General features: G+C 39.7%; 1 protein-coding gene and 1 long non-coding RNA gene across 2 annotated transcripts in view; both read right to left on the reverse strand.

Moving 5' to 3' along the window:
- Nucleotides 1-24165, reverse strand: part of LOC132995636 (uncharacterized) — a 169882-nt gene that overhangs the window by 39618 nt on the left and 106099 nt on the right. The window lies entirely within an intron of this gene.
- On the reverse strand, nucleotides 1116-10707 carry LOC132995631 (primary amine oxidase, liver isozyme-like). The gene is made up of 6 exons (XM_061065701.1): nucleotides 9091-10707; nucleotides 8060-8178; nucleotides 5251-5417; nucleotides 4411-4543; nucleotides 3984-4292; nucleotides 1116-2279 (listed from the first exon to the last, which is right to left on the reverse strand). Exons 1-5 carry the CDS (start codon nucleotides 10661-10663, stop codon nucleotides 4008-4010), a joined length of 2277 nt encoding a protein of 758 aa, XP_060921684.1. The 5' UTR covers nucleotides 10664-10707; the 3' UTR covers nucleotides 1116-2279; nucleotides 3984-4007.

Consider the following 24165-nt stretch of genomic DNA (forward strand, 5'->3'; position numbering starts at 1 on the left):
GTTCTGTATTCCTAAATATTTCATATTTCAGAGGCTGAAAGTTGTATTTAGTATCCTCTGGAAGTTTGTCTGTCCTTTAATTTGTCTCAGTATTTTCTGCAGTGATATTCCTGTGCGCATGAACGTTTAACATGTATTTACTGAAAGCAGCCTCTCTAATCTTTAATCTTTAAAGTAAATCGATTAAACAAACATTAATTCATCAAATAAAACACACAACTTAATAAATCACCTGACAGCTCGTGCTGCTCAACATTATTTAAAAAGCGATGTAGCCTACAGAGATCGTTTGAGGTGAAGCGTAATATAAAATACATTTTAGATATCTTATCTAACAGTAAATCTGTGAACCTCTATCTGCCTGTCTTAACAAGCACTTTTATAGTATGATCTAATTATTCTCCAACACAGACAGATTTGCTGCACCGCAAGTCCACACTGAGTTGAAAACGTGAGTACACAAGCTGAGACCTGGCGTGGGATTTGAGCGTCCAAATTGATAAGTGCCGAACTTTGAGTGGAAATGACCGTACACCCATTTTTCTGCCGTACGTACGTTTGATAAGTGAGGGCCAGTATGTGCAAACAGATCTTTATTTTGTCTTACCTGAGCCTTCGAGGGGTCAGCATAAACTAGTTATGAGCACTCTTTGATATTTACTTGTTACACTTCGTGTTAGCAAATGGTTGCTTGTATGGTTTATTGGTTATACAGTAGAAAACATTTTGAATACATTTTGAATTCTGGTTAAAAAGTGATGTGAAGCTAACTTTTTCAACCTAGGTCCAGAAGCAGAAACATCATGCCTGAACCTCAACTTTGATTTCCTGAGAAGCATATTATACCCATCCATGTAAGCGAGGCCATGCTTTAAGCTTTAACACATGATGGACCTCCAACCTGAAATCTCAAAGCTCACACAAGGAATCTCACTACACACTATTCAAAACGTGCTCTCCTCTATCCATGGAAAAAACATACACACTTTATAGTCCCAGTCTATCCAATACAGCAAGGTGTCTTTATTTTGGACATCTCCTTATCCAAACACCTTGGGAGGAGGGGGCATGGTTTTCAACCTCTTGTCAAGCAATATTGCACAAAGAAATAAACATTAAAGTAATTTCATATTTATTGGTTGTAGTAAAATTAAACTGAGTAAGGTGAACTAAGTGAGAGATATTTTGAAGTGTGAAAATCATGTTCAAATGGCGGAAATAATGCTCCAACTTGTTGCAAATTGCTGTTAAAAATAAGTGCCATCATCATCATTGCTGGTGAGTGCACAACTACTCTGTTAGATTTGAGCCAACACTGCACAATCAGAATTCAGTCTTACTCAACTACATAGCTTACAAAGTGTACTACATGGAAAGGTACTGACATAAGTAGCCAAATTAAACTGAAATAAGCTTTTTGACTAACAGAGCAGCCGGTATAGTATGGTATAGAATTAGATGCTGGGCCTTTATTTGGATACTTAGAATCCATGAAGTACACCAAGTATGCTACATGTATGTAACTGAGTATGGCTGAATTGGTATTGGTATATGACCTGAGGTGAGGATTATTTCAATGAACTATACAAACACAGGGACTGAACCACAATATACAGTAACTTTGACACCTTAAAGAAGTACAATTGAAATCATATAGTACAACTCAGATTGAAGTCGCCCTAATGCACTAATATTTTCCACCACGGCTGAAATATCATCAACAGGGCTTTTCCAAACTGCCCAAGGTGCAAAGTGTGACTTTTACTTTGAGATCATTTTAAGAAATTGAATGTAAACGTTATCCAAATCTATTGGTTTTTATGTTTTTATTACCTTTAACACTTCTTAATGAAAGGTACTCTTGACATAAGCTAGCCTTGTCTTATTACAGTAAGCACATGGACATAATTTAAGACATGTTGACCTCTGTTGAGTTACCAGTCTTACATTTGTGCATATAACGGAATAATTTGAAATGGTAAGTAAAGACCTGTGGTCATTGTGTAAGGGGGGCGGAAGTTCTATGAAACCCCCCTTTGGGTTAATCCAGTCCGGGTTTCTCTTCTCTTCTCTTCTATCAGATTTCAAAACCTTGGTTGACAAGGCTAATGTATCACAATAAACAGTCTTCTTTCATGTTATTGTTGAGTTGTAAGAAGTAGGCAGAGATTGTTTTGAATTATCTCCTTCCTGTTGCTTTGGAGGGACACTGCATGGCTCATATTGGCTGGCTCATATTGAAGAGGTGAACATAAAACTATCCCTTCAGGAAATCCAACCTGGAAGATAAATAAGAGGAAGAATTAACAAGTTTGAAAAGTTTTTCTTCATAAAAATGTGCTGTCTGACACTCAAGTCTCAAAGGTAACAGCAAACAACAATAAAGTCTATGTATCTTCAAATGGTGAATGATATGATATGTTGAGTTTCCAGTCTATATACATGTTTGCTTTTTTTTGTCTGTAATAACCTTTTTGAAACCCGTTTTCACTTGCAGACATTTTTTTGCAAAGACAAATACATACATCCATCCATTATCTATACCGCTTTTTAGCGTTCGGGTCGAGATGCTGGAATCCCAGCTGTCATTGGGCGAGAAGGGGAGTACACCCTTGACTGTTCACCAGTCAATCACAGGCAGGGCCGGCTCTTGGCATAGGCCATATAGGAGCATGAGGGGCATCTCTCAATCCATGTGAGACGACAAATCTCTTTCTCTTTAAATGGTGGATGGTAAATGGACTTGAGCCTGTATATTTTTTCATTGCCGGTCACACCCACCCATTGACACACTGGATGCTTTGTAAAGTGGACATCAGAAGTAACTAATCCCATTCACACACATTAATTCACCACTGACGAAGCAGCGGGAGCAACTTGGGGTTAATCACTTGTTCAAGGACATATCGGAGATTAAGCTGCAGGAGTTGGGATCGAGCCCCTGACCTTCCGGTTAAGAGTTGACAGTCTCTACCAACTGAGCCACAGCTGATCTTTAATCCTCATGATTATCCTATTGATATCCAGATTTTCTATGAATAACAAGGACTTTCGTTGGTTTTAATGGCAGTTTTACATTTCTAGGTTTTCTTTTGTACCTTCATGTATTCATATATCTTATTATGATCATTATTATTATTATTATTATGGGGCGGCAGTAGCCGGGTTAGGGTTAGGATTAACCCTAGAGGTGCCAGATCACCTCCTGAGCACTGCCGAGGTGCCCCTGAGCAAGGCACCGAACCCCCTCCCCACCATCAGCTCAGGAGCGCCCGCTGTGGGCCGCCCCGTCACTCTGGCTTCTCTCCCTTAGTGCATATCCATAGGATCCTCCACTCGTGAGACGTTGCCCATCCTCTCCTGCAGCGTCCCTATCCTTAACCTATCCTGGTTCAAATTGATACTGCTCTGGACTGCCTGAGACAGACTGACCTAGCCCAGGACATGGACTTCTCTTCTGCCTGGCTCTCTGGGAGGTGGTCCCCGGTGAAGCTGAACACCTGCAGCCTGTAGGAGCGATTGTGACCCCATCGATTGGTCTGGTTGCTGGCAATGTGGAGGTAGCTGTTTCTGCATGTGTGTGTTCATGACTAACAGAGTGTAAAATCTGAAATTTCCCCTTGCGGGGATCAATAAAGTAAATCTTAATCTTTTGCACTGTATTGTGTCCCTGCCTTTTTCCGATGTGTTCTGACAAATTGACAAACTGTTGAAATAGCTTCAAGTGTTATTGCTAATGTAGGATGATTATATCCTGACTCCATGATGATCTTCCCCGCTCCCTCTTCAAAAGAAAGTTAATTTCCAATTTTAATTTTTTTGGAATGTCCTTTACTCAATGGACTCCATGTTGCAGTTTTGAAATAGATTGAGAAAATCAAATGTTCTGTTCCAAACTGCACTATAAACTTTTTAATATCAACACACTCTTCTTGATAAGTGAATAAACACATTGCTGTATTTCAGTGTTCTGCAGTTATTACCTTGCAGCACTCAGTAGATCAGACCTAATCCTCAAACTTCATGACTCCTTCGAAGCCATGGTAGGTGAAGGGTTCCAGAACAGGACTGCATGCCTCTTGAGCAAGGCAGGCCATCCTGTTGTTTTCACAGCTGTCTTCAGTGCCTGGTTCAATGTACACCCCATCAGCAGAGTGGATGGAAGGATCCTCATCAAAGTAGTTGTGTGGCCGCAGAATGACCCCTCCCCCGTTGCCCACTGTGACTGTGTTGGGGATGTCCTCTGCATGGGGGATGTGGAGAAAACCGGTGGTCACCCAGGCAACCAGATCCTGCAAGCACATTTTAATACACATCATGTAAATCACATCAGCAAAGTGATTGGATGTCAAGTTTACAAACATGTTAGTATTATCGATTATTCTACATGCAGATGAAACTTTCACACACCTCGTTTTCAATGTTTTCATTGTCTTCAATGTACTTGCTGAAGTCCACAGCTGGAGTCCACATGTTATTTTGACTGTACAAACTAGAGCTGGTCCGTTCTAAATCCTTGTGCTTGGTGATGGCAACCTTATATCTGGGGACAGACAGAAGAGTATATGGAGAGAAGTCAATGGATGACCTGCAGAGCCATCTCTCAGCTTCTTAGGCTTTGTTGTGTCTCGTAGGAAATGCAAACAGACAAGACAAGACACCAGATAAGAACACTGCAATTGATGAATGAACAAAGCCCCAGCTCGTATAATTATTAGGTAAAAGTCAAGGTATAATGCAAACATTTCTGGAATTTATTATGACACTCCTATCAGGGTCCATAAATGGCTACTAAAGCGTCATTACATATAGATGATTTTTACAATTGATGAAAAGGCTTTAGTTAAGTTATTTTTATGTGTTCCTTGTCCTGCATGAGAGTTGATGTTCCAAACGGCCATATAAAACTCTGACCTCCCAAACCCTTATCACCCATGTCACTACATAAAGGCTACATCCTAACAGGGGCACTATCATTATTTATAGAATAACTAAATATGTTCACAAATCAAACTAACATGTATATTACAACTTTTTCATGCAATGCAATAAAGTGAGACTTTGTAGTTTTTGCAGAGTTTGCCCTCTACAGGTTGAAACCTATGACTGATCCTGAGGCAGGTGCCATATGTGGTGCCAGCTCTTATCATCAAACCACTCGTGAGACGTTGCCCATCCTCTCCTGCAGCGTCCCTATCCTTAACACTGGTTCAAATTGATACTGCTCTGGACTGCCTGAGACAGACTGACCTAGCCCAGGACATGGACTTCTCTTCTGCCTGGCTCTCTGGGAGGTGGTCCCCGGTGAAGCTGAACACCTGCAGCCTGTAGGAGCGATTGTGACCCCATCGATTGGTCTGGTTGCTGGCAATGTGGAGGTAGCGTGGAGTCTTGGTGTTATAACGCAGAGCAGCTTCCTGTTAAGGTATATAAGAAGACGTTTGTCAAACTTTTTTTTAAGCATCTGAAATCACAATTAGTCACACAGTAATGCAGCATATATGTCAAAGTTCTTAATTTTGGTAAATAATGCTAAATGGACTTGAGCTTGTAGAGCTCTTTTACACCATATGTCACACCTACCAATCACACACTTATGGCAGAGGTATCAATGTAAAGTGGCCATCAGAAGTAACATATCCCATTCACACATTCATCAACACCGACGAAGCAGCAGGAGAAACTTGGAGTTAAGTCTTGCCCAAGGACACATCGGACATATTGCTACAGGAACTGGGGATCTAACCCCCAACCCTTTTGGTTGAAAGATTATACTGACTGAGTGGCTGTGGCTGGGTAGAGTCAGTCAGTTGTTCCTTTTCAATCTTCTTCTTCAGAAGGAGCATGTTGGGGTCTGTGGTTGATTTGTTTTAGGTTCCACCTTACACCTTGACCACATCTTTTTTGTTGCCTTGGACTTTGCTGAGGAAGGCAAGGAGCTCCTGAGAAATTACAAACGCTCTCCTCAGCGTAACAGCTTACCGTTAAACTTACAGACATATTCTGTTAGAAATAGAAGCAAGTCCTTACCTATGATGCCACATAAACTGATATATCAGTGATTAATTAAGATATTTGGTTCATTTTTCTACATTCATAAACATGGTTAGGTAATAATAAGTGGCACAGAGAAGGTATATGTAATCCCTGGCCTGAATAAATGCATAGAATAATTTTATTTTCATTGTAGTTCAAAGTGGTAAGGTTATGGGTATTTCAGTGTTTGACAGATATTTGCCTTGAGACAACCAGCTTGAATCAGGACAAAACCAAAGCTGTCTGAAACCAATAGAGAACTTCAGTAATTGTCCATTTTATTTGTGTTTAAAATAGGATGTTGGGACTAGCTTTCTAGCCATCATTTTTACCATTCAAAAACATTCAGAATCATTTCAGTCTGAACCAGATGGGAACAGAACTTAGACATCAAAGTTAAACTGCAACCTTCTAGACTTATCGTATGCATAGTCTTATATTACAAGGCCACAATGTTAACATAGGAACTTGGATTTTTACTAAATCATTATAAATTAATAATTTGGCAACTTTGGAGAAAATGAACAGCCAGTAAACACTTGGCTTACATATTATTATCAACTGAGCATGTCCGTTACACTTGCCCATTTACACATGCAGCATACACAGTGAGTGTTTTTGGCTATACCTAAGGTTGCCCATGACTTTTTGGCATCCTGCACATTTACTATGATAATGCCTTGTATTATTATTTTTATCAGCATTTGTTATTGTTTCACAGTATTCACCAGGTCTCAGCTTTTCTGCTTTTAGTATTCATGTGCCCCAGTTCCCAGCCTTTGTTTACCTGTCACTGCCTGCCTAATATGCAAACTAACCCACATTTTGTATTGTCTGCATTAACCCTTTGGATAGGTTTGCCTATTTTGACTGCCTTATATGTTTTACATGTAAAACAATAATTAGAATGATCAGTCCATTATCATACTTAGCTGTTACTGCTAAAACCACATATACTATAACCATTATGATTGACAGTGTAGCTATATAAATCCATCGTATTCCTTGTTGTTGTTGTTGCTCTGTTTCTGTCTGTCCTTCTCCTTTTTGCATCTCCCTCTATCCCACTTTCCATTCACATGGCTGTTCAACATGAGTTTGGTTTTGCTCAAGATGTCTGCCTCCTAAAAGAAAGTTTTTCCTTGCCACTGTAATGTTGTTAAATATTGCTTAGTGCTGTGCTCATGGTGGATTAATATTGGGTCCTTGTAGGTATATAAGTAAGGTACTTTACCTGCTCTTATGATACTGTCTTGAGATAACAGATTGATTGATTGATTGATTGATTGATTGATTGATTGATTGATTGATTGATTGGTTGGTTGGTTGGTTGGTTGGTTGATTGATTGGCAATGCCCCTGCTTGCAGTCATATCAATCACAAACCACATATTATGCATAACTCTTATCCATATTTAAATCTTCACATATGAGTTATAAAAAACACACACACCCCATACAGTGAATGCCCATAAAGAGATTAACTATTCCGACCAAAATGTTTTTTTTACAAGGCTATAAAATGATTACTGCTCTTACATGGGCATTTAAACATGGGGTGTGTATGTGACTTCTAGGGCTTTGGCAGCCATCCTCAAGTGGAACAACACTCAGGAACAAGAGTTTTTTTCACTTCTGCATGTTTGTGGGTTCAAGTTAACTGTTAATCAAAGCTAGAACAATGTTGCTTCCTGCTGTTGGAAATCAGTTAGTGACATAGTTTCCTGACCTTTACACAAAAAAAACTGAAAAGGCTGAGGTGAACCACAGAGCTGGGTAAAAGTGTCTCAGGGTTTGTCACTATGTACAGCCACTAAAAACCTTAAACTTTGTCATGTGAATCATTTCAGGCATTTGAATATGGATGTGTTCAGCAATGATATTGTTGGCTCTTGTTCTCACATGATATTGCTGTTATCTAAGACAGTTTAAAACAATAGGGTCTGATAAACTGTACTTAAACAAGTGTACTACCTTAAAGTAATATAGACAATCAATATTTGAAACAAGGAACAAAAGCTGACCTTTTCTGTTTTCAGTTGTTTCTCCACAAGCTGAGGGACCATAGCGTAGTGATCAGGCATCCATGGAAGAGACATGTTGACATATTCCATATCTTTGGTCTGGAAAACATTCTTAAGACCTGATAAAAAATATATACAAAATGTTTTTGTTAAAACATGTTTTTTGTTGTAGTTTCATAAAACTCTTGTGGACTGGGCATTTGTATCTACTGTTTACATTTATTTCATTTTTAAACTATGAAGCCAGACTTAACACTATTGTCTCCCCAACAGTCACTGTACCTAATGTTAATCAGCGACAAGGGCGCTGCTAGGGTTTTCTGACCCTTAATGAAAAATAAAAAATAATTCAATATTTTAAAAAATTAACCAATTTTCTAATATTTTGTAGGGGTCTGTCATTGGCTTTAATAGTGTTACTGTCTGTCCCCCGAATGGTGCCCCTAATCACCAACTCCAGTTTCTCTTGGCTCTGTGTGTTTCACAGGCATTGTGTCAGTGTTCCTGTTCTTTGGTTTGGACTGAAAGTCTGAGAATTAAATATTGCCTAAGCAAAGGCTTTTTTATGTATTAAATAATGTATAAAAGGCAGCACATGTCAAGTTCCAAGTTAAGGAGGACAAAACACAATTTCCCCTCCTTTATAGTGAACTGTTAGTGTTTTGTCCTCCTTAACTTGGAACTTGACATGTGCTGCCTTTATATAGAATAGAATAGAATAGAATTACTATTAGTAATAAGCCCTAAAAATATAAAAACTAAGAATGATAATATACACATCCAGGATTTAACTAAGCAGAAATATGCTATTACTAATTTTTGAAAATTTTTGCCACTATTTATTCTCTTCAATTAATGGATCTTTAACTGATAATCACTTCCCGGTTTTGGCTAATTGTTTGGAGTGTTCTCTTGGTTTGTGAATACAATTAGTACAAAAGACTACTACTTTTTCTTTTTACAAAACCCAGTCACACATCGCTCTCTGTCCTGCATAAAATATCAGATTAACATGCCATACTGTCACTCACCCATCACATCCAGATCAACCTTGAAGTTTATAAAGTGAGTGTGAATGTTCCCAAGCACCTTATCCGCCACCTGGTGTCCATATTTCAGACTACCGTCCATCAGGTAAGAAGAAGAAATGTAGCCGGTGGCATGCACCTTGGCTTCCACTGATCCGCTCTGGTAGAAGATAAAATCCCACATGTAGTCATAGTTCCCTATTGCTGTGATTGTCCTGAACACCAAGGCGTTGTTAACCATCCCCCCGTAGTTGTTGTGGAAAAAGTCAGCGAAGTGCCTCCGTAAGGGCTGGCCCATATTGTGTTCAAAGACGCATATTGAATTACGGTATCTGACCGGGGCTGGGACATCGATATAGCGGTACGTGTCGATGTAGGTGGCGTCGTAGGGGCAGTCCACACCACGGGTTAGTTCGTGGGCAAAGCGCCCTATCCCGATGCTGGTGTCTAAAAACTTCGTCATCATCATCCCAGGAGTCACTGAACCGTACACAGACATGGCCTCTTGCACGCTCAGTTCGTAGACGATCCTCTCACCCCTGAAGCGCACATCAAAAACCCTCGCGCCTGTAAGTGAGCTCAGCCCAAAGGCAAAGCTCCAGTCCAGATACACAACGTGGTTGTTGCTGATGCTGTAGCGTTTACCATCCACGGTAAACAGCTGCGGACCGACCTGCTGATGCTTGTGCTTTGGTTTCAGTGACCCATAGTCAGCTGACTCCTTGTAAACGATTTTCTTTACAGACCCAGCTTCATATTTCTGCTTTAGTTCTTCTACAGTGTCAAAGTATTGGCCGTTATAAAGCAGCCGCTCCACTTTCCAGTTGGAAGCGTTTAGGCTCTCGTGGTTGACCTGTACCTCGAAACCAGCCGGGTGGATGTACATGCCGCTCATATCTCTGAAGAAAGAAACCCAGGTCTTTCTGTCCCCTGATCGGACTCCACGAGGCATCTGCTCAAACGCATTCAACTGTTTGTCTGCCCCTACGTCAAAGCTTTCTTTCATGAGCTTCTTAAGTTTGGAGAAAACATGTTGCTCAAAAAAGTTGAAAAGCAATGCGTATTCTCCAATTGTGACGGTGCGCGCAGTGATAGGCAGCTCCATCTTGTACCTCTCTTTGGTGACATCATTGATGTATGTTGGGTTTGGAAGAGGTCCCACTACGTACTCCTTAATGTAGCCTTGCGCACCATGAAAGACCACCACCGTCGCCTCTCTGGCCGGCTTGGCAGCTTTACCGTCCAAGAATGCCAGCGCGTCCCCTTTCTTTGGCAAAGATAAGTCTATTAAAAACAAGAAGTTTTCCCCTGGTTTAGTGAGCTGGCTGGTGGATATATCCAATTCTTTTTGCTTGAGCATGTACTGTTGGACCTGCAGGTACTCCTCCCGAGTGAGGTCAGCGAACACGACGCTGCGCTCGTCGTGCTTGACCCGCAGCGGCTGGACACGCTGAGCGGAACATTTGGGCGCCCTGCTGGAGTGGATCCCGATCAGAACTATGTTGAGAATGATGGAGACCAGGACGAAGAGGATAAGCGCCCATTTCACAAGAGAGTTCATTCTCTGCTCTACCATTACGCACAGGCTTGTGGAAAGGCAGGAGAGGACTAAGCTCTGGGCAAGAAACAAACGCTCATATGATTTGTGAAGAGAAGAGGCGCACCCCTCAATCCATTCGTTCCCACCCCCTTTGTGTTAGGATCCGAAAGTCCCAGCTCCACCCTCTCAATCTCTCTCATAATACACAGTTATGTGCGTTTATCCAGTCCATAAGCGACTGTTTTACGCACGCCATTAAACGTCTTACGCACGCAATTTAAACAGATATGAAACTTCAGCTAGACTTATTATCTGAAATCATGGCCCCTATTTTGCAGAGGTTATGCTGGGTCTAGTTGTGTGTTTGGGGTATTATACTTATCTGATTTGTTGCACATAAAAACAGATAAAATGTCAATAGCAAAATATTCACGTCTGAAAAAAACATTTTTGAAGGAAAATACACTCAAAGTGGAAGATAAGCCACTGGCAACATTATATGCTCAGTTCCTTTCTGTTACTGAGCACAGCCCATGCTCAAATCATTTTTTTTGCAAAATAAAACAGACCAAATTCAAGTGTTTGACTGTTTCTGTCATTTTGTTAAAATAGACCACAGAAGTGGACCCAATTGCAGATCTGACAAGATATATTGATTAACCAAACATCAAAAAAGGGGAAAGCCAAGGCTTACTCCCCTAAAAGTCCAAATATAAAACAATTTCAATGAAAATTCCAACCAAAAATCAAGCAAACAGGAGAGAAATCAACTCTGGAGCTACAAGTGAATCATTCAGAAAACAAATGACTTATTAGTAAAACAGGGAGTATAACGGAGGATAAAAAATAAAGTCCAAGACAGGGAAAAACACAACAGACCATGATTTACCAGGGGACACATGAGGCGAAGTTTGAAAGTATGACATAATGAACTGACCCAGACCGGAAGGAACACAGAGGCTGACTACACAAAGGGAAATCAAAACCAGGTGTGACAGACAAGACACATGGTGAAACTGATGAGGGCAATCAAATGGAGGTAAATCATCAAGGGCAGGAAGTAAAACAAGGCAAGTAACACTGGGGTCAACATAGAATTAGATTAATTTAGTTTAGAAACAGCTCTTTATTTTTTTTTAAATGACTGGTTTGAGAAATATGTACGCTCTGCTATTCATTTATTAGATGAATCTGGTAACATTTGACCTTTTGATGATTTCTGTTGATGATTTGATTTCCACAAACTAATGGTTGATGAACACAACTTTTCAAAGAAGGTTTTGTACCAAGCAAAGTGATCTGTGCAGCTTCATATGTTTAGTTCACCTAAGAATTTACTAATTACATATTTACAATATTCTCTACCTGCAGATGCAAAAGAACTTTTATCCTTGAGGTGAACTCCTCAGACAAAGGTTTAACTTTAATTCTGTCCCCCTTTTCCAGAGATGATATTGTTTTTGGAACTATAATGAAGGGCAGAACAAAGCTTCTGTTAAATACATTATTTATTTTCAGAATTTTTTTTATCCATAAATGTAAATGTACAACCCTTAGTGACTTTTTTCATGAGCGATTAAGCACTTTATTGTAAATCCCTGAAGTATATAGAAAATAAAATTCTTTAAAAAACAGCTTAATCCACTTAGCCCTGTTTGCTTTTATTATTTTATTCATAATTTTCTTTGATTTTTCCTGTACTTTGCTGTAATATAAGTATTAACTGATCTCTGAAATGTCATATGTTGTTGTACATTTTCTATTAAAATAAAAACTCAGAAACAACTACAAAATAAAAAATGAAACACTAAAGACTAACTGAATACTAAAGAATAAAAAAAGGAACAATTCACAAAATATGTGAAAAAGTAATGGGAAGGGAAAAAAACAAATTAAACAGTAAGCAAACTTTACGAGCTTAATATGAAGACTTTAATGTCAATTGAGTCGATTGATGTAAAAACAGTACAATCACGTTAACCCTCAAAGCCCTTACTCAATTATTGAATTACATAATGGGGAGTTCCGGTTTCAGCTGAGAGAGCAGGCGTCCAATATACAAAGGTTTCGGCCCTCAATGCATCAGCTGCTGGTTCAATTCTTGGCCTTTGCCTTTTGATGCAGGTCTCTCCTCCCCACATTTCCTGTTTTACTACAGCTGTCCAATCACTGATGGCAAAAAGGCCAAAAAACAAACCACAAATAATAAACAATGGAAGGCCTCAACAACAATATTATAAATGCCTCCTTTGCAATCAAGTAGAAAAGCCTACAACAGATTTTAACCTTCCGTTATGTGAATGTGTAGGTGTGACATGCGGTGTAAAAGTGCTCTGAGTAGTCAGAACACTGGAAAAGCGCTCTATAAGCTCAAGTCCATTTGCCATTAGCCTGCTAACACAACAATGCAGCTCGAGACAAGGCCAATTTTATCCGCTGCTTGCACTCAGCTTAATTATGGTGCATTCCAATTTGATAACTCTGTTGTGCAAACGTGAGGGGAGAAGGGTTGGATGTGTGACGCTGTAGGAGAGAGGAGGATTCAGAGTGGCTGAGGTGTGGCCAAACAGCAGTTTGTTTTGGTTTCATGCTGGTGCTCAAGGGCGACATCTACTGGATCAAAAAGTCTCACATTCTTCCTTTAATGTGTTGACCAAATTTAAAGAATGGAATGAAGCACCCAGGAGGAGTATTAGAGGGTATGCTCATAATATGTTGCTGATGTGGACTTCTCTGAATGTACTCCTGAGTTTTAAACTGGACAAACTTGATAGAGAATTCAAGTTGTGTAGCCTCACTTGTGTCCACTATCCGCTCCATATTTGAGATTACCTCTCTTTCCCCCTCACCCAAATGAACCCTGTGACATCAGTGGAGCTGGGTGGACAGGTTGCAGGAGCAACAATGGTTAGGACCCCCATTATTGTTTTTTTCAAGGTCCTGTCAGGTCACACAGACGGGGAGGTCGGACATAATTGGCCTGATTACAGCCCGCTGTGCTTCCTGCCCGCCCAGTGGGAGATGTTTTTTTCAGATAAGGTTAGCAGAAAACATTCTCTCCAACATTCCCTTCAACATGTTGTTGCATAAGTACACGAGCCAGGTCTGACACAGAGTAGGGTCAGTTTGGATTAAGAGATTGTGGCAATGTGTTGATATTTTTATGTACAATTAGCAGTTTTCTATTTGTTTGATTATTTTTGTGCAAATTTGATATATTTTGGATGCAATCTTTTCGTACTCTTTCTTTTTCATTTTCGTTTTGGGATCACCTCTGTAATTACATTCAAACCTGCGGTAACATGATTTTTACACAACAAGGCAGCCATAATGAGAACATTGAATAAGCTACTTGTACTTCAAACTGTTAGCAAAAAGTTGCTTTTTAAGACATCCAGAGGTTGAGGAGCATCATGATGAGGTCTAAGATCAAAGTGCCCTTGTTTAGGAGCTTATGGCCTGAGGGAAAAAGAGTCTGATGGAAAAATACTAAGTGTGTAATATGAGTGCTATGCTGATACAATGATTTATTGTATTGTTCTTTTAGAGGTCTTTAAGATCATAGGGAGTTGGCAGCTCTCCTAGGGGATGGTGGGAAGATGGAACAACTTGGCCTCTCAGAGAAGAGATTACTTCTCTGTTGCTAAGTAGCATGACGTATGTTAAGTGTTATCTGTATTGTGTTTAAATATTGAGACATCTCTGGATTCTGGGAGCTCCTCTCCGAAAACTCTGTTGCAACACTGCTTGAGTAAAGAGAGGCTGACTTCAAAAATCTTCATTGGGAGTTATTTTGTCACCCACAGATTCCTATGAACATCTGTTGTATCTTCTTCCCAAGTGCATTGAGGAAACGCCTTCTATCCTGGTGAAACTCTCATAGCCTCCGTTATCTAATATTGTTCAATATCTTTAAGGTAGAGAACAGACAGTTGCATGTTTAGCTTCACAAACCGTTATTTGCAAGTCTTTGATGTCCTATTAAAGATAGTAGAAGTTGACTTAATTAAATCATTTGCATACTGATATAATTCATTTGCAGTAAGGTAAGTTCAAAAGCAATAACTTTCCCATTGTTGCCAATTTGCTCAGCTATATGGATGTGGTGGTGATGAACAAAGGGGCAATGTGCTCTATTGGAATACTCTGCCTGCTTGATGGTAAAAGAAAAAAACATCTCAGAGATGTTGGGATCCCAGAGGGAATCTGATTCTCCAGACATAACTGACTTTATTCAGTCAGTGTAGAGATTAACAGTGTGTTTCACTTGCACATGATTTATGGCTCTATAATTGGGTCCTGTTCATGGTATGTAGGGAACTGAGTTGTCTAGATTCAAATGTTGATTATTGGACTTTAGAGTTGCTCTTTTGTTTCCTTTACCCTGATAACAGCAGAGCCTAATTAACACAAGCATAATTTGAAGAATGAGTAACTTTGATAAGACTGAACTGAAAACAAGACAGGGCTTCATATGTGTTTTGGGGGGCAATATAACAAATGCCACAAATATTGTAACAAATTATCTTTGAGAAATGATCATTGAGGACAATCAGAGCAGATAAAGATATGTCCCGAGTTTCTTTCCCACTCATGGTATTTTCTAGACCAGAACATTTATTGTAGTTTTATTAAGTTATGTCACTAAACATTACATGTTGCTTTAGAAGAATAGACATCCATTCAACAACAACTTTCTTTGTATTTAAATGATAGGTCTTGTCAGTTTTTTGTATGTCCTGTTAAACCCTCACAGATTCTTCTCTTCTCCATGTCACCATTTGATCGTCATTCTGTCAAAATAAAGTAGCATCAAATGTCCTGTCATGGCATTCTTTGAGGTTTACTGTTCATTTCTTAATGACTGAAGCCAATGGCCGCAAAAGTAGGGATGCATAAGGCCATTGGTCAAACCACTTGACATCCTTGCTTCACATTCTTTTTCAATCAGTGTATCCTATCTGGACTGTTTTGGTGTCAGATGTGCAGCCGAACGTATTACAGCACACATACAGGGTAGATTGTGTGAGTTTCAGGCTAAACAAGGCAGTGGACTCCAGTATTGAGATTGTATCTTGTCTAATGTTGCAGCTCCACGAACAGTCAAGTGTTTTTATAATAAAACATTTCAATCATTCCTTCCTACTCCAGCATCGCCCTGTGGATTTTTTCTCATTACACAAACAGACACTGTAACACACACATACACACTCTTTTTGGCCTCGCTCTTCATTCTCTGGTTTGGTAGCATTTTGCATTCTGCTTTGCATACAAAACAGAATAACTGGCTTATTCTTCTTTCAAATACGCTTCTGGTTTATAAGGCAATGTGAAATCTCAGACTTGCAGCACAGTTTCAGATGTGTTGGGTCACAGAACAGGAGTAGTACGTCTGGCTTTCTTTCCCACCAAAACCCGACTCGTTGTGTAACTCCTCTTGGCAGTGCCGTGTCTCTTTGATTGGCCTGTGATGGCAGCTGACCTGAAAATAACCCTCTGGTTGGCTGTTATGCATACCTAAACATGCTGAGAGGAAGAAGAGGGTTACTAAAATGGTCCCCCTACACACACACACACACACACACACACACACACACACACACACACACACACACACACACACACACACACACACACACACACAATCACCAACACACTTGCAGGGACCCCTGGATCCTGCACATATAATTTAAACTAACACATATTGAGACATGCACTATTTCACACAAACATACACACATGGGCGGACACACACACAGACAGACACACACACACACACACACACACACACACACACACACACACACACACACACATGTCTGTTCCCTATTAAGCTTTAAAGATTGCTGTTTAGTTGACCCTGTGGTCCTTACACATTCCAGCTTTTTTTGGACAGATTCCCAGTCCCAGTCTCAGCTCCAGTTGGTCAATTTATCAGAGTTCTCCCTCTATGTAGAATTTACATATAGAACTTGATTCCTCCTCCTCTCGTACACACGAAATGCAGCTGTAGTTGCTGAAAGTCCCCAGTGCCTCCTTTCTTTATGCAAGAAACAAACCTCGATCAGTACACAGGATGCTTAAGCTCCCAGCTCCAGAGTGATTTGTGCACTTCTGGGAAAGCAGCTCTTTTCCCTAAAGCTACTGGGATTCTCTGTGTTTTTCAGGTTATATAAGAAGTTGGGCTCGGTGCTTTTTTTTTTACCCATGAACGAAGAATACAAATGTTCTTTATGCAGTTTACATGAACTTATCATCTTATAGCACATAGATTGTCTTTGCTAAACAGAAAAAGTAATAAGGATTCTCTTAAAATAAAAGGCAATTGATTCAAATGGAATAGGGAGGATACCAGGGGATTAAAAGAAACCTAATGGACATTTTTGCGTGCTGATTTTTTGTCTCTTTCTAGTCTTGTTGCTGTTGTGCATCTTTTACTGTGCAGCTGTGGCTCAGTTGGTAGAGTTGTTGCCTCTCAACCAGAAGGTCGAGGGTTTGATCCACAGCTGGGCAACAAGTCGATGTGTCCTTGGGCAGGACGCTTAACCCCAAATTGCCCCTGCTGTGGGTTTTGACATGCAGGGTAAAAGCACTTTGAGTAGTCTACATAGGCATGTTTTCCCTAAATTATTTCGCATTCCCACTCCATCTAGATGTGATAAGCAAATCTCCCCTGCCACCCTCTTTTGAATGGGGTATGCGTCTTCTCTCTCAACCCAACAGGAATCTGTCAAAATGTATACATCCCAACAGGAATCTGTTGAAGTTTATACATCTTTTTTTTTTATCAGATATGGTACAATCAGTTACATGTATAACACATTTAGAAGAACTCATAAGCTAAAGTTTTAAGGCCACTGTTGGGGTGGCTATGGCTCAGAGGTAGATTAGTTTCCCTTGGTAGATTGGTGGATTGAATCCCAGGCAAGAAGCTTAACTGCAAATTGTCCTCAGGGGCATAGAGATTGTTATGTGGATGAGAGAAAAGGTGATGAAATCATTCATCATTCATGCTTGGCACTTTGAACAGCAGTCTTTATTATCAGTGTGAAAATGGGTGAATGTGAAATGTAATGGTAAGTGCTATCTGCTGTAATCCAGTTTTTTTTCTAGTCTACTGATGTATTTTCTATTTAAATGGGAAGCTACAATGTAATTGGCAATAAGTGTTTACATTTTTTCAAACAACACTGTGAAGCCTGCCTCTGTAACAGCTGTGTCCTTAGATTTAGCAACCAAAATTCAGTGCATGGTAACAATGAGAGAGAGAGAGAGAGAAAGAGAGGATTAAAGTACGGTGGGTGAACCGCAAAAAAACGTTTTTGTTATTGAGAGAAATTTGCTGTTACGGTAGCCTACTATATGCAACATAAAACTGATGTTAGCAAACACTAACTTTGCAGCTAAATGCAGCTAACAATCTAACTGCTACAGGGTGTTAGCGAAGGTAGGCTAAGCAACTGAGTAGCAATGTGTTTGTATTGAAGTCACTGATCTCCCATTGTATCCAGTTTTTATATAACCTGACCACTCAAACTTTAAGTTTGAAATTTGGAATGTAGGATAGGATAGGATAATACTTTATTGATCGCCAGAGGGGAAATTCGGGCATTACAGCAGCATAAGAATTGAGACAGCATTTGCAGAGAATGACAAGATAAAGTGACATGATGATTAAAGTGATGATGGTATGATAAATAGCAGCAAGTAATGTAAACAGCAGAGAAGAGAGGCAGTGTTGTACCACAGTAATGCAGAGTGCAGTTATATAATATAATGTAGTATAATATAATATAATATAGTGCAATATGAACAATATAGTGTAATATAATGAAATGTTATATAATATAGACTAGTATAATAATATAATAAAAATATATAGAATGTACAGTATATATGTATATTGATGCTAAATAATAATAATAATACAATGATAATAATGAAGCAGGTCATGTGGGTAGTGTTTTATGGGGGTGAAGTTTAGTGTCAAGGACGCACTGTTGTTGTTGTCATAGGCTGCTGTTGTTGTACAGTCTTATGGCAGTGGGCACAAAGGAGCCTGAAGCGCTCCTGCGCTTTTGCACCTGGGGGGGATGAGGTGTTGGCTGAAGGAGCTGCCCATCTGCCACAGCTCGTCATGTAGAGGGTGAGAGGAGTTATCCAGGATGGATACGATTTTGTCCTTCATCCTCCTCTCACCCACTGTCTCCAAACTGTCTAGATCAAGGCCCACTACAGAGCGGGCCTTCCTCACCAGCTTGTTCAGTGGAGTCTGGAGAGTTCTCTTTGTACCTGGCTGGTAGTAAGAGTGAGAGTGGGACAGTGAGCGGGGGAGGGGTGTGGAGAACTGTCTATTGTCATGCAGGTACCTGAAGGGAGGGAGCTGGGGGGTGAGGGGGGGGGCTGTCCTTTGAAGCTGCTGGTGAGGAGCTGAGAGAGGGGGGGGGAGGTGGTCAGGACCTTGATGGGAGGAAGAGCAGAGTCTCCAGCAGAGGTGTGAATGGGGGCTGAGGTGGTGGGGGGAGACATAGACCCACTATTTGAGCTCACTGGGTCGGGGGATGTGTCAAACCTATTGAAAAATAGGTTCAACTCAGCAGCAAATAACGGGTCTCTTTTAATTCTGGGTTCCGGCCTGCTGCAGCCCGTCATCTGCTTCATCAATCAATCAATCAATCAACTTTTATTTGTATAGCGTCAACTCATAACAAGTGTTATCTCGAGACACTTTACAAGAAGCAGGTAAAATACCTTACTCATTGTCTGTTAACATTACAAAAGAGCAGGTAAAAAGACCTTACTCATTGTTATGTTACAAAAAGCAGGTAAAAGACCTTACTTATTGCTATGTTACAAAGATCCGGCCTATCCATCATGAGCACTTTAGCAAAGCAGCAAAAGTTACAGTGGTAAGAAAAAACTGCCTTATTAAAATGCCATTCCACACCTCCTTTGAGTTGTTCTGTCCCATCTTAACCTCAATCTTGTTCTTGTAGTTGTTCTTGGCCTCTCTCAGCTTCTTCTTTAACTCCTTTTGTACAGCCTTGAGCTTCTCACGATCCCTAGTCATGAAGGCCCTCTTCTTTCTGTTGAGGAGAGCTTTAATGTCTTTATTGATCCATGGTTTGTTATTTGAGAAGCAGCTGACCTTTTTGGTAGGGACTATGGTGTCCTCACAGAAATGGATGTAGTCTGTAATACAATGAGAGAGGCCTTCAATGTCATCACCATATTCCTCTTTAAACTTTTCCCAGTCTGTGACATTGAAGCACTCCTGCAGGGCCTCCTCTGTATCCTTAGACCAAACCTTCAAAGTCCTTGAGTTGGCCACCTGCTGCTTCACCTTCGCCTGTAGGTGGTCTCAAGGTGGATGAGGTTGTGGTCTGATTCCCCAAGAGGGGGGAGGGAAGAAGAGCTGTATGCTCCCTTCACGTTGGCATACAGGAGGTCCAGGGTTTTATTCCCTCTTGTAGCACAGTCCACATACTATTTAAAGTTTGTCAGGACAGGGGAGAGAGACATGATTAAAGTCCCCGCTGATCAGTATGAGGGCGCTGGGATGCTGGGTTTGTAGTCCCGCGATCATAGATGACGTTACTCGCGCTAGCGGCTACAGCTGATGGTGGGACGTAAACAGCAACAGCAATGGCATGTGAGAACTCCCGTGGCAGATAGTACGGGCGTAATCCCACCGCCAGCATTTCAACGTCTGGGGTACAGACACAGTCCTTCACAGTTACATGTCCGGGATTACACCATTTAGAGTTAATAAAGACAGCAAGACCTCCACCTCTCTTCTTACCGCTCTGTCTCCCCCTGTCCGCTCGTACCAGCGTGAAGCCGGCCAGCTCGATGTGACTGTCCGGTATATTCCCATGTAGCCATGCACTCCCTGTAGACACTCTGGCTGTTTACTAAAGCTGTAAGTTCGTCCGCTTTGTTGGTGAGTGACCTGACGTTCCCCATGATGACCGACGGTAGAAAGGGTTTAAATTTCCTGTCTCTCTCGATCCGCTCCCTGACTTTAGCGCCGGCTTTCTTCCCCCGGCGGACACCTGTCCATAACTCCTCAGGGATGCGTGTAGGAGGAACACCGGCTCCATGCCTGAAGCTCAGTAGATCCTCACGAGTGTACGTGATCATTCCAACAGTAGAAAAAAAAGTCCCGAAAGAAACACGTAATTCCACGAGTAATACCGCAACTAAAACGCTGCAGCAGTGTCCAACAATAAGCACCGAAACAGTGCAAAAATACTTAATAAAAGTAAAAGAAAATAGACGAAATAAAGAAAAAAGAGTCGGAGCTGCTGCAACAGGCTGCCGACTCTCAGCGCCCGTTGAGAATGTTTATGGTTGGTTGATCGACAAGGAAAAATAAAATACTTTTCAGTTATTTTTAATTTTTGAGATGAAGTGCAATGATTTGGTTGGGCAATCAGAGCATTTGGGGGGGGGGGGGGGGGGGGCATTGCCCCACCCTAGAGCCAGGCCCGCTTGAACTACTTAGATTAAGTTTATTTGGTTGCATGTATAGTAATCAGAATAGAGCCAAAAGTTAAATCACATGATAGCAGAATTACACAGAGCAAATAAAAAGTATTTTATTGCGAAAGGATTTGTACTGAGATTTGCAGTCCGAAAAACAATCAAAGGCCTTGAATTGCCAGCAGACAAGGAGAGCATAATGACTAAGTAACAGTGGGATGGAAAGATGATAATGAGACAAATTAAACTAATCAGGGCAGAGGCAGACGATCACAAAAAAGGTGAGGCAGTCAAGGGGTGTGAATGGGTGTATGGAAAGCCGATTGAACATATATTAGAAATCCTTGATCTCAAAGCTTAGTTTCCTGTACTAGTGAGGTCTTTGACACTAGTCTACTAGTTTACTAATAGAATGTTGAAAGACTTACTAGTAAACTAGTAGACAGCAAAAATTCCTACATGTTAACTAGTAAGGTGCAAAATATCTACTAGTTAACTAGTACAAAAAATTGTGTGTCTACTAGTTAACTAGTGAGTCTAAACATGTTTACTAGTAAGAGCCAAAATGTCCACTAGTAAGCTAGAAAGGCATATATATGGACCATACTAGCTAACTAGTTAGGATAAAAAGTTTTTACAAGTTAACTAGTAAAAGCAGAAAGGTCCACTAGTTATACTAGAGATGGCTTTATTGGTCTTACTAGTTAACTAGTGCAGCTCTAAATGTTCACTAGTTAACTAGTAAGAGAACAAATTTCAACTAGTTGCACTAGTATAATTTTTACAAGTCGTACTAGTTAACTAGTGAGACTTAAATATTTTACTAGTAAACTAGCTAGACCTAAAATGTCACTAGTAACACTTGTTACACAAAATGATAATGAGGAGGTGGGGGATTGAGGCTTATGATAGGCTCTAAAAATCAAGAACAAAAATAACATCAAATCAGGACCCAGGATTTGGTTATAATCCCACCCATCGCATTTACATATTGCACACTAGTCAACTAGTTGGATTGCAGGATTAGAACTAGTTTACTAGTTGATATCTGTTTTCATCTTACTAGTTAACTAGTTAGACACAACTGCTAACTAGTTAACTAATTAATCTCATAATGGTAACTAGTAACACTAGTGAAGATGTATTTTACCTTTCTAGGTCACTAGTAAGATAAAATGTGTCAACTAGTAACACTAGTTGGAATATTTTTAAACCTACTAGTTAACTAGTGAGGCTCGGAAATGTTTACTAGTTAACATGTAGTAGCTAAAATGTCAACTAGTCACACTACTGAGGACGGTTTTAACCTTACTAGTTTACTAGTAAAGCCCTATACAGTTTACGAGTAAACTAGTCAGTGCCTTTTTGTCCACTAGTTAAACTAGCTGGTGTCTTTTTGGCCTCACTAGTAAACTAGTTGAAGACTTTGTGTGGCACTAGTAAACTAGTTGCAGACATAACAGCATACTAGTGGACATTTGCTTTCGACTAGTAAACTAGTTGAAAGATAACATTTGACAAGTTTACATGCTGAACAGTTAAAACCCTTTACTAGTTAACTAGTTGAGCAGACGTCAACTAGTAGTCTGATCTGTTGACTACTAGTTAACTTGTGACCGACAATTTATCTAACTAGTTAACTAGTACTGCCAAAAAGACCCTTACTAGTACAACTAGTGGACATTTTGCAATTACTTATTAACTAGTTAACTGTGTTTGGCCTCACTAGTTAACTAGCAAGGTCACACATGGTCTAACTGGTAAACTAGTGGACATTTTGACTCGTTCTAGTTAACTAGTATGCATTTAAATCCTCACTAGTTTACTAGTAAGGCCTTGAAGACCAAAGTAGTGATACTAGTGTGCATTTTTATTTTACTAGTACTACTAGTAAACATCTTGAGCCCTACTTGTTAACTAGTAAGGTCAATTAGACTGCAACTAGTGGTACTAGTGACATTTATGCCCTTAGTGATAAACTAGTTAAGCTTTTTGAACATCATAAGTTTACTAGTAAAGTCCAAATCCATTTTACAAGTGTAACTAGTAGTAACTGGTCCTTACTAGTTAACTTGTAAAGGTCAACTGGCAGTCCACTAGTAGTACTAGTAGCACTAGTGGACTGCATGATAATGAAGAGGGCGGGACAAGGATTTTGATTGGGCAATGTCAAACCTGCATTTTTGCCAGCCTTAAAGGGCCAGCTCTGAATAGTACCTTTAGTTAAACCAGCACTAATTTCTGAAGGTTTGTTCATTTGTTTCATGTTATATTATCACAAAATGGTAACTCACTGAATGCCCTTTGGTAGAATTTTATGACCCATGCACAGATTAAATCCAAATCTGATGATACATTGTTGTTCATGTTACAGTAACTTTTTTGTTTTTTAAACCTAATATTATTTGTTCTAAAAATCACTAATGATTATTCATTATTGCAGTATTTGTCAAAAAATAAACAATAACCTGTCACTTAATATTTATATATAGTAGTATGATTGAATAAAATAAAATAAATAACATTAATGTTCAAGGATTTTTGTTTTTTTCTTGCCATTGAAAATATGGCAATATAAAATATGAAAGATATACTAGTTTGAAACTTGCAAACTAAAAAATTATTATTATTTTTTTTAAATCATGAAAGAAAAGTGTTTATATTTAGTTTATTTGCTAGACGATCATGCAAAATATTGAATCAAATTTTAGGATTTAGGACAAGTGTATACTGAATTATTAAACTAATGCGAATCAGAAAATATAACAGGAAAAAAGTAACAAGCCTGAAACTTGAAATAAATGTTTTAATGATTTATTTTTTTATAAATATAAAGTCAGTCTCTTACATCTGGAGAACTAAAGCTTATACAATAAGTAGCTGCAGAGAGATATGCATTTCAGCCATTAGGTGTCAGTTGCAGGATTGTTATGTTATGGACTTGCTCAATTTTCTTGGTTTAGTAGTACTAGTAGTACTAGTGCTACTAGTGGACATTTAGGCTCTTACTAGTAGTACTAGTAGCACTAGTAGTAAGCATGCTGATGAAGCAA

Source organism: Labrus mixtus, chromosome 20 (assembly GCF_963584025.1).
Source record: "Labrus mixtus chromosome 20, fLabMix1.1, whole genome shotgun sequence".
NCBI lineage: Eukaryota > Metazoa > Chordata > Actinopteri > Labriformes > Labridae > Labrus > Labrus mixtus.

What these genes read in the sequence shown, in the direction of transcription:
- LOC132995631 (XM_061065701.1), bottom strand. Translation starts at nt 10,663, where the DNA reads ATGGTAGAGCAGAGAATGAACTCTCTTGTGAAATGGGCGCTTATCCTC. An exon ending in GGTTGATCTGGATGTGATGG is followed by an intron (nt 8,179 to 9,090) that starts GTGAGTGACAGT and finishes ATTTTTTATCAG; the next exon opens with GTCTTAAGAATGTTTTCCAG. An exon ending in AAGTCCATGTCCTGGGCTAG is followed by an intron (nt 4,544 to 5,250) that starts GTCAGTCTGTCT and finishes GTCTGTCCCCAG; the next exon opens with ATATAAGGTTGCCATCACCA.